The 19,027-nt window shown below is 32.9% G+C and overlaps 1 protein-coding gene across 1 annotated transcript in view; it reads right to left on the bottom strand.

Moving 5' to 3' along the window:
• Nucleotides 1-19,027, bottom strand: part of LOC149182549 (protein VERNALIZATION 1-like) — a 93,082-nt gene that overhangs the window by 52,718 nt on the left and 21,337 nt on the right. The window contains exons 2-5 of the mRNA XM_089418602.1: nucleotides 9,417-9,498; nucleotides 1,071-1,133; nucleotides 863-961; nucleotides 711-752 (exon numbers count right to left, since the gene is read on the bottom strand). Of these exons, the coding sequence (XP_089274728.1) occupies nucleotides 711-752; nucleotides 863-961; nucleotides 1,071-1,133; nucleotides 9,417-9,498 (286 nt within the window). The remainder of the gene's footprint in view (nucleotides 1-710; nucleotides 753-862; nucleotides 962-1,070; nucleotides 1,134-9,416; nucleotides 9,499-19,027) is intronic.

Here is a 19,027-nt window from a genome sequence, read left to right as displayed (position 1 = left end):
AAATGAAAATATTCAAACTTTACTAAAATTCTATCAAAATGTAATTAAAAGTAAGTAAAATTTCACAAAATGTATAAAAGTTCTCACACATGGAATACATTCAAATAATAACCAAGAAAATCAATAATAAGTGTTTATTACCAAGCATTATAGGAATAACAAAGTTCTTGATGGGTAAAGACACATCAACAACTCTCCAAGATTTTTGGGAAGCCAAAACTTTACAACTCCACTTCATTATGAGATAAGTGAAATTATAATCTTGGAATAAAAGAAACCCAATCCTAACATCAACCCTTAAATAATAAAAACATGCAACCATATGCCAAGTTGAAAAACACTCCATATAAGTGCTTACCATGTAGAGACAAATAAAAATTGCATTCATCATGAAGCCTCCACAAGTTTACACCTTACAACCTCACAATCTTTTTAGAATGCATTGTTATTCAATAATATAAGTTCCTTATAAAATAGTTGTATTCATTCATTTAGTGTAGAATTACATCTATAACTACTGAAAGTACGGTTTTATTGCCTTTGGTTGTTGGCTATGTAAACATTGATTAGACATGCATCCTAATTCAATGAAAGCTATATACAAATATTAATATGGTCTTTTTGTGTGTGGTATTGTGTGTGATAGACATTTACAAGTATATATTAATTTTATTATTTTAATAAAAATAAATAGGGAAAAACTAATTTACCTTGTGTGTTAATAATTTGGAACTTTGTGAAAATATTCTCATCTGTCAAAAAAAAAGGAAAATTATTTAAAAAAAACATGTAATATCTGAATAAACGTTTCATTAACTATGAAAAAATAATAAATATTAAAAACACATTTGGCTTTGTTTACCTTTCTATCGCTAATCCTTTTCATGCCAATTTGTAATTGTTTTTCAAGTCGTTGCAGTTCTTTCATTGTTAATACCTCCAAGTCTTCACCAATCAAGTTCTTTATCATAATAATAAAAGTAAGTTAATACAATTTAAAATAATTATAAATTTTAACTAAATAAAATCGATAAAATACTAAATACACATAACTTGATCTGAGATCTTACCTTTTCCTTCTTTTGCAAAGCGTTCAACTTCTCTTGCAATTTCTCAAGCCCTGATTCATGATACTGAAAATTCATTTTTCAGTTAGTACATGTAACAAATGATGAATGTGTAAAATTTAATATATATAGATATATAAATAAATAAATTACATTTAAACCTTTTTATTTTATAACGTATAATATATTAAAAAAATTGTTGATTTTAAATTTACCTAAACATGAAATGAAAAGAAAAGAAATATATATATATATATATATATATATATTAAAAAATAATATGTAATAACAATAAAAATACAAAATCATTAAATGTGTAATAATCTCTTTTTACATATAAAATAACGTTTTATATTTATAATTTCCAAAAGCCCATTCAAATACGGGGTTATAGGGTCCATATATTTAAATTTGAAAATCTCGGGTTGTTAATGTATTTATTATGTGACTCTAATCAGAAGATCAGGTTTTCTGAGGAAAGAATGCCTCTTACCGAAACTACCGATCGGTAAATTACTTACCTTATTAGCCATATAAAGTCTATGGCTTATACGGATTTTTAATGGGGAATATATGAGCACTTCGAACTAAGGCAAGCCTTGTTTCATATTTTAGGGCAGAAACTTGTGTTTTAACGCTTCACATTTAAGATTACATAAATCATAACCTTTGAGAAGATTCCTATATTGAAGTCCTACCAAATCATAACTTTTAAAAATATTTCTATATTAAAGTTATATTAGTAACATAATATTTGTATATTAAAGTTATATTAGTAACATGGAAAGAATATTTTCTGTATAATTTTTCTACAATTCAGCTAGCTTTGATATCATGTAGAAATTCTCATTGTAAATCAATAGATTATGCAATATACTAAAATACAATACAAGATCTACATCTACAACATTTTGCGGAAGCTTAATCAATTTGAGCATGATCAATGGGAACACATATAACTTAGAATGAGAAGCAATCACACATATCACAAAAGAAATAACCTGGGGAAAGCCTCAGCCTAAAAACCCAACTCTGTATCATCATACAAGTGGAAATATAATCCGGATTACAAAAAGAATCAGCGCAAAAGCTATCATTCTCTCTCTGCAATCCCTCTGCCACTCATAGAAAAGTCAAAGGCCTTTCTCAAACCTTCTCCTCTGCCTTCCAAGTCTCTTATTTCTTTGTGCAATTTTCCTTGGGGTCCAGTGTAGCCACTTGTGTGAATTGGTCTCTTCACACACTCACTAACCTCTGATCCAACTGCACAATCCTGAAGGAGATAATCCTGATCCATGGATGAGTTTATTTTATAGGAAAAATCCATCCAACTGATAGTACATTGTCCTTCCTCTGATCTCAACTGAGTCTCTGTCTGAACTGATATGCATGGGTTATTCATGAGAGAATATTCAATTATCTGAAGTGCATCAGTTATATGCAAGCATGCATTAACTAACTAAACTCACATTAATTTAAACAAACTGTTTAAATCAATCTAACTGGACTTCACTCAGTTAACCGAGCCAACTAATTACAACTCATCCTTATCTCTTTAACTAATGGATAAAATCGTCAATCGACGGAGAAACTGTTGCATGTCCCAACATAGATTTCATGTTTGATTTTCTATAACTAATTAACTGATGGTGAATTAATTAATTATTTTACAAACAACTGCTAAGATCAAATTTGAACTTTACTTTACTATTTTAGTTTAGGGACTGACTAAAATAGGAATCCATCCTAAACTACTAAAAATAACACTTCCATTTTTCATTCCCTGTTGCTCAATGCAACACTGGTACCCAAACAGCTATTTATAGCAGTGATATTTTTAGCACTATTATTTTTAGCATTTCTTGTTACCATTTTCAATACTCCCTCTCAATAAGAAAGGCTTCAACTCGAACCCAATCCTAAACCTTTGGAATGTTTTGTATGCAACACTTCTCCCAAGTGTTGTTGCTCCAACAACTCTATAAACAAAAAAATCTCCCAACTGACCTCCCCGTTGGGCTAGAAATATCTTATAATGCTCAAGCTTCCTCTATCGCTGACAAGTGCTCCCTTTGTGACCTCTAAGTTGCTGCAACACTCCATGCATCTCGCACCGCTACACACCTCTCTGTGCCATCCTACACTGGCGCAACACCCTTGTGGCTCTCGCATTGTTGAAGCCTGCTAGCTCTGCACTGTCTTGGGATTCCTGCACTGTAGCTCTCTCTGCCACTCCATCCACATCTGTCTCTACCCACTCAGTTAGTCTTGCTACTCCTCGTCGAAGCTCTCGTAGCAAGGTCTAATCAAAGAGGTTGGGTACCTCAATAATCCTGCCCCTATTCTAGTCTTTTTGGGACTGTCACTCAACATTGCCTCACCTCCTACCTAGAGGTATGGATGCATATGATCCCTCTGCCCACTTGGCTCGAAATTTCCCCCTACTGGAGGTCTATACATGAGTGGATACCTCCACTCGATCTCCTCTCAGCTTCTCCAGATGTGGCTGCTCCACAACCTCCTAAAGTTGCTTCACCAATTGTGGCTCTTCCACAATTGTCGGAGACTTCTTCTAGCGCTACATGTTGAGAGGTAATTTACTCTCCCTCTCAACCACCAAGTATATAACCTTTGACTTGCTCCTCAAGGCTTTGCATGCATCTTGTACCTCAAGTGCATACAGGTTCTTGGCTAGCACACCAATCTGTTTCATATTTCTCGCCGTCACAAAATTTTCTGGAAAAAGAGTTGATTTTAAATCAGTGATATCTCCCTCATCTGAACTCTGATTCAACCGATTTTTTTTTTAATTTAGGTATTTTTCCACAAGGAATCTAGATCTGCTATTTTTTCTGAAAATTTTGCACAAAAAATTTCATATATGCTTCAAAAACTCGCGGCCCAAAACTCAAAACTTCAAAATCTCTTCTAGTTTATTATTCTTCGCTTTGATCACCTTTGCTCTGATACCATATAAAATTTTCCTGCAAATCAGCTAGCTCTAATACCATGTATAAATTCTCACTGTAGATCCACAAATTATGCAATATACTAAAACACAATACAAGATCTACTTCTACAACACTTTGTAGAACCTTAAACAATTTGAGCACGATCAATGAGAACACATATAACTGAAAATGAGAAGCAGTCACACATAACATAGAAGAAATAACCTGAGGAAAGCCTCAGCCTAAAACCCCAACTCTGTATTAGCATACAAGTGGAAATATAGTCCAGATTAGAAGAAGAATCAGCTCAAAAGCTAATTTGCTCTCTCTGCAATCCCTCTGCTGCTCATAGACTGTCAAAGGCCTCTCTCAAACTTTTTTCTCTACCCTCCAAGCCTCCTCTTTCTTTGCGCAATTTTCCTTGGGGTCTAGTGAAACCACTTGTGTGAATTGGTCTCTTCATGCACTCACTAACCTTTGATCCAACTGCACAATCCTAAAGGAGATAAATCCTTCTACATGGATGAGTTTCTTTTAAAGGAAAAATCCATCCAACTGATAGTACATTGTCCGTCCTCTAATCTCAACTGGATCTTTGTCTTAACTGACATGCATGAGTTATTCATGAGAGAATATTCAGTTATCTGAAGTGCAACAGTTATATGCAAGCATGCATTAACTAACTTAACTCACATTAATTTAAACAAACCGTTTAAATCAATCTAACTAGACTTGACTTAGTTAACTGAGTCAACTAATTACAACTCAATATTACAACTCATCCTTATCTCTTTAACTGATGGATAAAATCCTCAATCAATGGAGAAATTGTTGCATTTCCCCACATAGACTTCATGTTTGATTTTCTACAACTAATTAACTCATGGTGAATTAATTGATTAATTTACAAACAGCTGCTAAGATCAAATTCGAATTTTACTTCACTATTTTAGTTTAGGGACTGACTAAAATAGGAATCCATCCTGAACTGCTAAAAATAACAATGTTATTTTTATCACTTCCATTTTCCATTCCCTGTTGCTCAATCCAACATTGGTACCCAAACTGCTATTTATAGCAGTGTTATTTTTAGCACTTCTATTTTTAGCATTTATTTTTGTCATTTTCAACATTTTCATGGTAAATGATTACATATCTATTTAGATTTATCTAACTTCGGATATATCATGCGCGAGAGGGATCGAATCTCTCGAGGTGCAAAAATTATTTTGGCAGTGTAGCCTTTGAGGAAAAGTTTGCACCTCGAGGGATTCGATCCCGCTCAGCACATGATAGATCTAGAGTTAGATGGATCTAGGTTGGTTCTAGCTGAGGGCAACAATTTCATATTTTTAGATTATCATTATTATGTATATGTTTGATATAAACTTCATACTTTTAAATTTACAGTATGTTTCCTTTCCTGAAATGAGCATATAATTTTGTTCTTTAATTTGGTTTATGTTTCTTTCCTTGAATAGTTTGTTCGTCTGTGTTTGGATGTTTTGAGTGCTTTTTGTGTGTCTTTTTTTGGATGCTTTGAGTGGTTTGTCTGTTTATGTGTTTGGATTTGAATGGTAATGTTTTTGAATGTTACAATTTTTGTGTTATATTTCTATATGTATATGTAATTGTCTATTAGTAATTAGTTGGTGATGAAGAAGGAAAACAATCTTGTCAATAGCTTGTAAGGGGATTGATATTGTACATCCATTTCATTTAATTTTAGGTATCACAGTTTTTAACAACTATTTAATTCTTAATAGTGTCCCTCTAGGTATTACTAAATATATGTTGAAGAATAGTTTTAATTTTAAATTTGCTGACTTACCTTAATCTGTTGAGATTATAGATATTGTTAATAACTTTAACTATGAAAATTGATGAAATAAAAAATTTGAATGCAAAGTGAATATGTAATAGTGTTAAATGGAAAAAATTATGAATAATAATAATGTAGTAAATTACAAATAATCTTCATTGTGATGAATGTAAACTATTTTGTTTTACTATTCTTATTTTCACCCTTGTTAGTTTTGCCATATTTTCATATAGATTATATGAAAACTGTAATTAAAATCGTAAACCATTCAAATATTTAACTCGAGCTATTGTAGTAAACATGTTACATTTTCTCTCTTGCTCTCTAATATTAATAAGCTGAATTAGTATAACACAAAAATCAACACACATTCTCAATAATTTTTTTGTGCTTACAGTAAAATCAATCACATTGTTAATCGAGTTGCTTTAAAATTAATGTATCATCATACATCAAGTTACATCAAATCACAAATCATAAATCAACATCTACACTGAAATCAATGCATCTAATGCAAGAAAATAAATATGATTAAAAAAAAACATCTACATGGAAATCAATGCATCTAGTTCAAGCAATGAAATATAATAAAAAATCAACATCTACACTGAAATCAATACATCTAGTGCAAACAATCAAGTATAATTATAAATCAACATCTGCACTGAAATCAATGCATCCAGTGGAAACACTCAAATATAATTAGAAAACATCTACACTAAAATAAATGCATTAGTGCAAGTAATCAAATAGGATTAGAAATCACATTTACATTGAAATCAATGCATCTAGTACAAGAAATCAAATAGGATTATAAATCACTATCTAGAATGAAATCAGTGCATCTAGTGAAAGAAATAAAACAGGATTATAAATAACCATCTACACTGAAATCAAAGCATTTAGTGCAACCAGTCAAATAGAATTAGAAAACATGTACACTGAAATCAATGCATCTAGTGCAAGAAATCAAATAGGATTATAAACCAACTTCTACACTGAAACCAATGCATCTAGTGCAAGCAATCAAATATCATTAAAAATCAACATCTACATAGAAACCAATCCATCTAGTGCAAGAAATCAAATAGTTTTAGAAATCACCATGTATGTTAAAATCAATGCATGTAGTGTAAGAAATATTCTTTCCTCTCTCCCCCTCCATATATATCTATATCTCCCCCATCTTCCATTCTTTGTCTCTTTATCTCACCCCCAAACATACACACACTCTTTGCATCTCTCCCTTGTCACTCCATCTCTCTCTCTATGTCTTTCTTCTTCCCTACCTCTCTCCTCATCTACCTTATCCTTCCTCTCTATCCCTATCCCCCCACCCCCATCTCTCTCTATCTCTCTCTCTCTCTAACCCTGTCACTTTCTCCCTCCCTCTCTCCTTCTCTCTCTCCTCCTCTCTTCCCCTCCATTTTTGTGTCTCCCTCTCTCACTCCTCTCCTTCCGTCTATTTTCATTCTTTCTCTCCCCTCTAATTTAGTTTATCTCCTTCAGCGCAAGCAATCAAATAGGATTAGAAATCACAATCTACACTAAAATCAATGCATTTAGGCAAAAAATCTTCTTCCCTCTCCCACCTATATATATCTATATCTCCCTCCATCTATCTTTCTTTGTCTCTCTATCTCACCCACTCAAACACACATGCTCTCTCTCTCTCTGTCCATATTTATCTATCTCTCCTTCCCTCTATCTCTCTCCTCTTCCCGCTCTTCACCTTCCATATATATCTATATCTCCCTTTGCCTCTCATTTTTCTACATGTGCCCCAAAACATACACATTCTTTCTCCATATCTATCTATCTCCCCCTCACTCTCTCTTCTCCCCTTCTCTCACTCTCTTCGCCTTCCATCTCTCCTCCCTCTTGCCCTCCTCTCTCTCTCTCTCCATCTCCATTATCACTCTCTCCATCTTTCTCTCTATGTTTCTTTCTTCTTACCTTCCTCTCTCTCTCCTTTCCTCTCTCGTTTTTTCTCTCACATCCTCACTCTCTTCCTTCCTCTCTCCCCCTTTCTCTACCACCTCCCTCTATAGCTCCACTTCAACTATCTCTTTCTCTCTCCAAATTTTTCATTATCTCCATCCCTCTCTCTTTCTGTCTCCCCCTTCTCTCCATAGCTCCTTATTTGTCTCTCTTTCTCACCCCCAAGCATAAATATTCTCTCTCTCTCTCTCTCCACTTTTCTCTCTCTATGCCTTTCTTCTTCCCTCCCTTTCTCTCCTTCCAACTCTATCTCTCTATCCCTCTCTCTCTTCTCATTTAGGTGTATAGAGATTTTAATATATCCATAGTATATGGTTTTCCTTTTAAAGATTCATTTTACAAATAACTAATCAAACGAAATATTAAAAAAAATTACAGCAATATTTTGGCTTCTTTTTGTTGAATTAACCTTTTTACTTTGATTTAAGAAATGGTAATGGCTTTAGTAAAGAGTAACTATGTTTAAAAGTTTACCTAATTTGGAATTTTAATGCGGTAAAAAAATTTGTTGAAGATGAATGTATGATCCATTCAAATTCAAAGTATATGATAAAAGAACTATTAAACACATAAGATAATTGTATTATTGTAGTTTTTCTTTTTTATCTATATGGTTATTTTTATTTTTGTTTCCACACTAATTTCTTCTATTTTCATTATTATTATTTATTGGAGAGACTAACATAAACATTATTTACATTTCTAATTTTTCATTTTTATATTTGGCCAACATTAACAAAAATTTAACTTCAAACACAGACATACGTTATTATAGTTTTAAATGGTTAATTAAAACTATATTTTATAAAAAGATGCAGTAACGAAGGAAAAAATAAATCATGTTTGGTAATCTATCATCAAAGCTTATTAGTAAGTAATCTTGATTATATTTGATATTTTATCTAACATGCAAAGGATATCATTCGAGCAAGTGGACTGTTTTTTTTTTTTGGTTTTTAATGATGAAGGATATCATTCGGACATAGCAACTTCATATATGAATTATTATTTCTTCTCTTCTGAAATATTCTTTTAGATGAAGGAAGGATATGGTTATCCTATAGTAGAGAAATTTACGTGGTGGATTCAATTTTACCAAAGATGATGAGAACATGAATTCTTGACCAGTCACTGGAGAGGTCGTTTTATCTTTCGTGATAAGCAATTTATAAGGCTGAAACTGAAACGCATGAAATTGAAATATTATTTGAACGCTACTGCACGTACATGAGAAGAAATGATAATAAAAGAAACCATTATTGGCAAGATAACAGAGAGTAGGGAGAAAATGTTATGATAAACATAATTTTATAACTTTAAAAACAGATTTACAGGTTTTTTTTTCAAAACAATAAACGTCACGTAACTGTATTAGAAAGTAAACATAAACATAATACCAAATTCCTTTACTTTATTTTTAATGAAATTCGCATGAATCTTAAACCAGAGATCACTATAATGGACACATATTATATATATATATATAATTCTCCCAAGGCATTGCATTTGATTATTGTGAACATTACAACAAAACATAAACATATATCACATTCCTTTGCTTTGGGTAAAGTTTACCTTTACGTTTTGAAGCGATGTTGGACTTGACGTTTCAGTGCCTTCTTCGTGTACTCGGTATTTTCCCAGAATTGCTGCCATACTTCTCACACAACCCATTTATATTTAGCATATCCGTAGCATATAGAGGACGTGGAAACATATTGCATAATAGAAATCGGCTTTTAAAAAAAAAGTTGTAAACCTGGAGAAATCTTTTCATGTAAGCACAAACGTCACATTATGGTAAAATCATATCACGGTAGATAAATGAAAATAAGGTTTACAGTTTGGAGAGATGAAAAATAATAAGTTAAATAATATATTTGTATTACTTAACAATTTATTAACTAATAGGATGCAGTTTAATGTTTTTTTTAAGTTAAAATAGAGTGATATAATTTTTTATTATTACATCATGAATAGATTTTGTGTCTCGAATTTTTTCCAAACATCTAAATCATATAAATTTTACAATCTGTAAAATATTTAGAATATCTAAAATAATAAATTTAACAAAATCACATATATCATTGAGTTAAAATCTTAGATATTAATACAAACTATACAAATTCAATAGTTGAAACCATGGTCATTTTGTGGAAAGATGTTTTACAATTTCAAACAAAATTAACCAAACAAATTTACAAAAAAAAAAAATTATTTACAATGTCTGAAGTAATAAATTCAACAAAGTCACATATATCATTGAGTTAAAATCTTCAATATTAATGCACACCATAAAAATTCATAAAAATAATAAGTATGTGCAAGGGTGTTTATTTTTGTGAAATAGATTTCTTTAGTATTTTAAAATTATTAAAAGAAAATTGGATTTTAGGGATCTGTGGTTTGTGCTTTTTGAATTTTTGACCGGAGAATCCACAGTAAGAGAATTTTTACACCAACGTTTCAAATCCCAAATGGGATCCATCATCAGGGTTAAGAGAAAGATGATAAAAGAAGAGCAAGATGGAAGAAATAAATACTCATGAGGGAATTAACGGAACAGCACATGTCGGCCAGAAAGATTTATCATGAAGCTTATATTTAATTATAATTTTTATTTATAATTTTAATATAAATATTATTTAATTTTAATTTTTATATTAATTTTTATTAATTTTTTATTAATATCATTTGATGAAACTTATATCTAATTTTAATTTTTTATATTAATATCATTTAATTAATATCTATAACACATAATCTTTATATAACCTAAAATCTAAAATAAATATCTAAAAACCTAATATATATATATTAATATTAAAAACATAAAACCTATAATCTATAAAACAATCATATTTATATAACCTAATGTTTATAAAACTTAATATTTATAAAACTTGATCTTAATATTAATATCAATTTAATGAAACATACATTTAATTTTTATTTTTATTAAAATCATTTAATTAATATCCATAAAGCTAAAAACTTTATATAACCTAAAAACTTAGTTAATATTAATATCTATAAAAACTTAATATATATAATAGTAATAATAACCTAAAAACTTTATTAATATTTATATAACCTAAGAACTTTATTAATATTAATATCTATAAAACTTAATATATATAATAGTAATAATATCTATAAAACCTAAACTCTTTACTAATATCTATATCAATATCTATATAATTTTTTTTTTTATTAATATAACCTAAATTCTAAATAAAATTCTATATTAAAATCTAAACTATATTAAAACGAACATTAATGTCTAAATTATATTAAAAATATGTTTGTAATTATGTTAATAACTAGAACTTTAATAGAATATATATAACCTGTTTTGAATTAAAGTCAAAACTATGCTAAAACCTATAAAGATATTTATATTAAAATGAAAACTTATATTAATATCACTAATACTAATTGTCTTAATGTCTAGGTTAAATAATATCAAAATTAATGTCTATATAAATAAGATTAGTATAGTTTAATATAATGCTTTATTATTCTATAATTAATATTTATAAATAATTAATCTAATAATTTTTATATTAATGGATCAATATGAAGAAAATTAATATACTAAAGGGATTTGATGGAAATAATGCTACTAAGAAACAAAATACTGACTAATCATAATAGAAAAGGGGGAAGGGGAAAAAACTGACCTGTTAGACAACTTACCTGGAGCTGGGCTGACGCTTCTTGATATCACTGATCAGGGGAAGCCAACTTCCACTAATCTCCAAACCGCTGTCTCTGTTCAGATTACAAGGATGCTTCAAGATTTCGAGGGCTTCTCTTATTTTCCGTCTCTGATGCTGCTCTTCTCTTGCGATAATTGATGCGCTTTCTAAGCAGATGTGGTGATTAGTCTTCGAGGAGTGCTCTGCCAAGGCTGAGGTACGAGATCTTCCATTCTTGATGTCAGCGCCATGTTCTTTCAGTCTTGTCTGGAGGGAGCGACCAGTTTCACCTATGTAGCTTTTTCCACACGAACAGTCTATTTTATAGACTCCTTTAAGTTGCTGCTTGTCGATATCATCCTTAACAGATTTTAAGCTTTTCCTGATGGTACCGGGAGCTGAGAATTGAGTTATAATGTTTTTCTTTCTTAGGATTCTTGCCATTTTATCTGTGACTCCATGGATATAAGGAAGAAAAACTTTACCACCTTGAGGTTGATCCTGCTCTTTAGGTTTGGGAGATGACAACCTCCTTTCAGCTTTCTTTATAGCTTTTCTTATCTCATGATCCTTGTAGCCTATATTTTTGAAGGTTGAGATTAAATGCCTCTTCTCCTCGTTTATATGTTCTGAGTCAGAAATCCGGAGGGCTCTAATGGCAAGAGTGTTCAGAACGCCAAGCTTTTGGGCTGGGTGATGGTGGGAATCCGCATGCAGGTAACTTTCCGTGTGAGTTGACTTCCTGAATACCTTATGGCCCAAAGAGCCATCCTCTTTTCTGATGATGAGGATGTCCAAGAAAGGGATGCTCATATTTTCTTCAAGCTCCATAGTGAATTTTATATCAAGGGAGATGGAGTTAAGGTGATTGAAAAACCTGTCGAGTTCCGCTTTACCATGGGTCCATTTTATATTGGTGTCGTCAACAAAACGCTTCCACCACGCTGGTTTTAAAGGATAAGATTCCAAGGCCTTCTTCTCAAAATATTCCATGTATAAGTTGGCTACAATTGGCGAGAGGGGTGATCCCATCGCCACACCAGATGTTTGCTCATAGAATGTTCCTTGGAATGTGAATACAGTTGACCTTAAGCAGACTTCAGCCAATTTTGCGGTCTTTGGATCAGTGACACCTCTTATAACCTGAATGGCTTCATCAAGAGGAATCTTTGTGAATAAGGAAACCACGTCAAAGCTCACATAGGGCATGTTGATAAATCCTTACAACTCTTTAGAGACAACCAATTATTCTTCAAGCACTCCATATGTACTTTTAGGGATCCTAAGGATGAATATTTGGGCCACATTATGACTCGAGAAGGAGTATGAGTTGTTCTCAAGAAAGTGGTAGCTATGAAAGACTGGCCCCATCCCAAAACACTTAAGAATTCGAGGGGATTATTGGGACTTATAGGATACTACAAAAGAATTATGAATAAATTGTAGTTCATCTAACTTTGATGCTTAAAAAGAATGCCATTATCTATAGTGTGGAAGTAGCATAGGCATTCATTGCTTTAAAAGATGCCATGTGCATTAGTTCAATAGTAGTAGTGCCTAACTTTAATAATAGGTTTTTCTTAGAATGTGATACTCTAGGTAGAGGTTTAGGGGCAATATTGATCCAGTAAATATGCCCCTTAGCATTCACTAGTAAACAATTGTATGATCACAATTTGGGAAAATCCACATATGAGAAAGAAATGATTGTCATCTTTCATGTAATGCAGACTTGGCAACCATATCTCTTAGGGAGGCATTTTCAAACGAAGACTAACCATCATTATTTCAACTACTTGCTTGAATAATGGTTTTTTACGTGATAGAAATGTAAATGGGTCATGATGTTCGGGTATGATTATGAGATCATGTATAAGAAGCGTAAAAATAATGTTGTGGTTGATATTTTATCCAGACCATTTAAGGGGGAAGGGTCACTCCTTCCCTTATCATTACCAACTCCAATGTGGCTCAAGAAATTCCATACGGAATGGTTTGCCACAGATACTTAAGACAACTCATCTAGTAGCTTCAGATAGATTGCACCCACCTAAATGTTATACATGGTGACAAGATACGTCATGGCATAAAGGAGACATTGTTTTGGAAAAGTATTTGACCTTAGAACAACGGGTCTTACAAGAGTTACATTCAACACTAATAGTAGGTCACTTTGGTTTTCATAAAACATATGAGAGTACTAAGTGTGTATTCTTTTGGGAAGGCATTGAAGCATATATCTTGGATTATGTATCATCCTATGATGTTTGCCAAACAAATAAGAGAGATACAGTGAGGATTTTAGGGGAATTACAATCTCTATTAATCCCAACACAAATATCAATAGATGTTTCAATCAGTTTTACTGTGGGACTACCAAAACAAGGTAACAAATTAGTCATCATGGTGGTGGTTGACCCTCTTTCAGAAGATGTTCATTTTTTTCCCCTAGCTCATCCTTTCACTCTCCTTCAATTGTTCAAGCCTTCATGGATCAAATACTTAAGCTACACTGCATGCCCACTTCCATTCTCTTATATGAAGGCCCCACATTTAGTTACAAATTTTGGCAAGAGTCACTTAAATTTCAAGGTATATAATAATATAAGCATGGGATATCATCCTCAAAATCAAGGTCAAATAAAAGTGGTCACCAAGTGCTAATAAACATATTTGAGATGCATTTATTCTATAAATCCACACCAGTGAACATATTCGCTTCATTTTATTGAATGGTGATACAATACCACTTTTCATAGAGCTACCAAAATGACACCATATGAAGTTTTTTATGGACAAAATCCTTTGTTAATGAAATACTATGTACCAAGCACATATGAGATTCATGGAGTAGATTAATCACATCAAACCAAAGAATCCATTATCTTTATTCTTAAGGATATCTTGGTTATGATGCAAAATTGAATGAAATAAAAAGCTGATCAAGATAGATTTGAAAAATAATTTGTCAAAAGAGATAATGTGTTCCTTCACTTGCAACCTTATAAACAAACACCACTCAAAGATAAAGTTACCCAGAAACTAGCTTCTATGTTTGGTGGTCGCAATAAGAACATACAACCCATCGTCCAAGTCACCTACAAGTTGGCTCTCCCAACCCACTCCAAGACTCATCCAATCTTTCATGTGTCTCACTTGAAAAAGGTTATGGGACCAAAATTCAAAGTGTAGACCCACCTACCAATACTTGATGAAGAATGTTCCATTTATCTCTAGCTAGAAACGATATTGGATACCAAAGGGTGTTAGTTGCAATGGCGCATGATCAAGGAAGTATTGATCCAATGGAAAGATATGTGATGCAAGAGCATCCAACACCCCTCGTGAAAGGAGGAATCCAAACCAAAAAATGGAGGACGTGGACCAGGGAGAAAAATAGGAGAAATTCAGTTATAGGCGAGCTTAAAAGATGAAATGGATAAGTCTCTTGAAGACTTGATTTAAATGTAATCTACCATGTATGTGAATTAGTTGAGAGATTTGAGGAAGGGATATGATCAAATCCTTCCTAGTGATCCGATCCAGTGTTCCTTTATATATATATGTGTGTGTGTGTGTGTGTGTGTGTGTGTGTGTGTATGTATGCATATTAATTATAATATTCCACATATGTATGCATGTAGTGAGCTTTAGGGATTTTGTTAGAGGATTGATCGGATCCTTCCATAATCCAATCCAATGTCTTCTTATAAATAATGAACCTGTGCATTCAATTAATAGAGGGCGAGACAGATAGAATATATGTAATCCTACAGGCAAGAAAGAAGAGGCCACTGGTAGTTGAAGACCAGGCCTTTGCGAGATACAAAAGATCTCATTTTGTAATCATTGTTTTTATTTCATAATATAAACAAATCGTTTCTGAGTTAGAATGCATGTTAAGTATTTATTTGTATGTGAATTCGTAGGCTCTGCGACAGGGGGTTATAGGCAGAGTTCCACAGAACACGCATAGGGAGGAAATGATACAAAGGATCACAATGGATCATTGAATCCATTAAAGCTCTACAAAAAAAGAGATCAAAGGAGAGTACAAAGTTAAGCTCAGAAGAGGGCGATTATATATATGTGGGCTAAAGGTTTGAACTAAGATTCTGAAGGGTTTTAATTCCTGATAGAAGGGTTGATAAGGAAGACTTTAATAAAGTTGTGAACAAAGACTTGAGGACTGTTTAAAGTCCTGATAGGACATCTTGGCGGGGTGATTGGTTCCGATAAAAGGGAACCGTAGATAAAGAGGGCCTTAACCATTATAAATTGTGAAGATTTGACTCCATGGAAGAGTCAGATTCCTGGGACAGTTGAATTTGTGCATATTGATGCATATTGTGGGTATGTGCGGGTGTTAACCTACACCAATGTGCAACCAAAAGATTCCACAAGGGAACTAATAATGATTCTACAATAATATGCTCACCTTCATTCTTGAGGAGGATGCTACTTTCAAAGGGTGGAGGAGGGGAAGGGGGGACATGTTAGGGCCCTACTCTAACTTTTTTATTTATATTCTTTATTAATATATGAGGTCACCTTCATTGAATAAGCATCATTAAATAGTTGATTAATACCTACTCGTTGTGAAAATGGTTCTGTTTGTTAATAAGGCCCAAATTAGTTAGTAGGATCTCATTATAATTGGCCCTATAGGTAGCTAAGATTCTCTATGGATAGCCATATATTGGGTAGAAGGTTATATAATTTATTTTTATAATTATTCTTGTATTTAGAGCATTTTTATTGTGATTTCTCCCTTGAAGGCACAAGTGAACATGTCTCTCTATTTTTTTTAAGTTCTTTCTTAGGGTTTATCTCTCTTTTCTTTCACCTTACTGGGTTTTCCACTATAGTTTATGTGAATTACAATACATCCGTGATGCTAAGCGCATGACTATGGACCAAGTTAACCCTAACCACCTTTTTTTTTCTCTTATATCTAGATCCAATTCCAATCTTCTCCTAGTGTATCTAAGTTAGTTTGTGTTAGATTATTTGTTATGTGCCTTCTCTATCTATATGGGAGGCTGAATGTTGCATGGTGTATCTTTCCATAGGGACAAGGTTTCCAAAACAAATTTGTCTAGGAATCATCCATTGAATATGTCAATATTTGTTAGTCACTAGCAACCAAGGTGATCATGCAACAGGGATGCATCAGATGACTCAAGGAAAGGGCCTTACATCCCCCCTCATTAAAAAATATTTCCATCCTTAATAACATTCTCAAGAATATGTTTTAGTCAATTATATTGTATAGATCAATGCATCCATCTGTCTAATCTCTTCCTTTGGACAAGTTCCTTTACCAAACCTCTATCAACAATGCCTCTTGTTACTTTCATTGAAATCTAAGTCTAATAAAGTGTAGTTTCATATTGATGCTACAATGCAACCTTTGTTAAGAATATTGTCTAAATGTCTAAGTGTTGCACGTCCAAACCTACTATTGCATCACTATTTTGACTAACATGTCCATGATTATGTACATAGAACTCCCCCATGACTATCACAACACATGTGATCGCAAGCCAACTCCATGAAAATATTCATCCTCATGCCCAATAGGAACCCTTCATGTTGCACTTCAATCTACCTATAAAATTCTTTTCTACCAAAGTAAAGTGATTATTGCCTCCAATTATTAAGTCACCTCCCACAACTCAATGTTCCAAATAGGGTGGAAAATGGCCATCACAAATGCTACCCTCAAGTGCTCCAGTACTCTATCCAAAGTCTTCTAATCCAAATAATCTAATCGAAAGATTTCCATTCCTATTTCTTAAGAGAGGAATTAAGCTACAATAATCCAACTCATCCAATAAGATGCACACATGCAACCATAGCCTTAAAACATCCCAATAGTACTAACACTTAGAAAATTCAAGGTAATGCAACGAACATAAACATCAAACAATGATAAAACATACAAACTACAAAACATGTATGGGAGACACCCTACGTAGGTACCAAACACTTTTTTATGAGGAGAAAATTTACATGATACAATAGAGGAGCGTAACTAATGACATGTGTCTCATTTTATAGGGTACAATTACAAAGGAAAATAATGTATAGAATTGTCAATCCAACCCATAATGAAAACGAGAGTTGAAACCTTATGATTACATCTCTATTATAGTTGTATAAAGAGTGTTAGAAAAATAGCCTTCTTCAAAACTCTGCAACAGATTTGCATAACCCAACCCCTTGAAGCAACCATAATATCTAATACAAATCATATGTCATTCATATTCTCACATAGGAAATGCAATTTGTTTCATTATTCCCAACTCTAAACATGGTAAAATCATGGAACTCCTTCCACTCCTTGTGAATGACTTAGCACCTCTTGTTTATTTCCTTGGCAATGAAGGCATCCTCCATTTTATATGAGCTTGTCATGCAGTTACAAAACCCCCATGTTCTAAGGTGGACCAAAGCACCATGAAATTGACTAGTGGCCCTCAGGTGTCTTCTCCATCAACCAGTTTTCATGTCAACACAAATCATGTCAAGTTTTCTAGATCATCTGAAGTCTATCCAAGTCATCTTGTCTACTTCACTAGCCCATTCAACCATTCCTATATGTGAAAATCAACCAAGGCATCCAGTTGCATCTCAATTCTTTCCAAAACAAATCTATCCAACTTGTCTTAGTCATCCTAGTCATCTTAGTTGTCCCTGGCTTTTTCAATTCCATGTAACTTGGTTAAATCATCTAAGTTCCTTCCATTGCACCTAGGCCCACCTAACAATGCACACAAGGCACCCAATTATGCATGATAGATGTGTAACTGGTGGTGTGCACTTGATCAATGCACCCCATGAATACAATCCATCGTAGTTTATGCTTGAGGGCACCTCGGTTCTCCATCGCAACCCCTAAGTGTGGTCCATCGAACTTTGTCAATTTGTATATAGCCTAGGCAACCAAATCATCACGTTTCCTGTGCCACTTCTTCACCACTTCTTCCTCCATCATTCCAAGTGCATTATTGTGGACATGATTACCCATAGAAACCAATTTTGCATCCTCTTGGTAAGTCTTATTCTAAGCTCATCGTGGTGTCTCTAACTTAGTGCAAGTTACCACCATCTATCTATCTATATGGACACTCGTATTGTCCAAAGTGAACCTTGCTAATGGGCCAAGGTGTCTAAAAATTATTAGTCTAAACATCATCCATTCAATATGTCCATCCATGTCAATCACTAATCACCAAATCATCATGTAGTAAAACCACTCAAAAATAAACCACCAACTTTCAAGATGAGGGACTTACATAGTTTTTAGTATTTCGTAGCACAACCATATAAATTAAATGTGTCGTAAACGATGATAGACATCAATCCATATTAAGCATCAAAACACTCACTAACACTTGCTACATAATACATCTCAAGTTCTTAAAATTAAGAAAACCGTAAAAACCACTAAATTATAATTTTATTTTAAATTATTATTAT

This window comes from Pinus tabuliformis, chromosome 3_2, assembly GCF_031772625.1.
Source record: "Pinus tabuliformis cultivar Carrire ecotype Pingquan chromosome 3_2, CPIR1, whole genome shotgun sequence".
NCBI classification, from domain to species: Eukaryota; Viridiplantae; Streptophyta; class Pinopsida; order Pinales; family Pinaceae; genus Pinus; species Pinus tabuliformis.
Note: the sequence above shows the minus strand (reverse complement) of the source record. Positions and strands in the feature narration are given on the sequence as shown.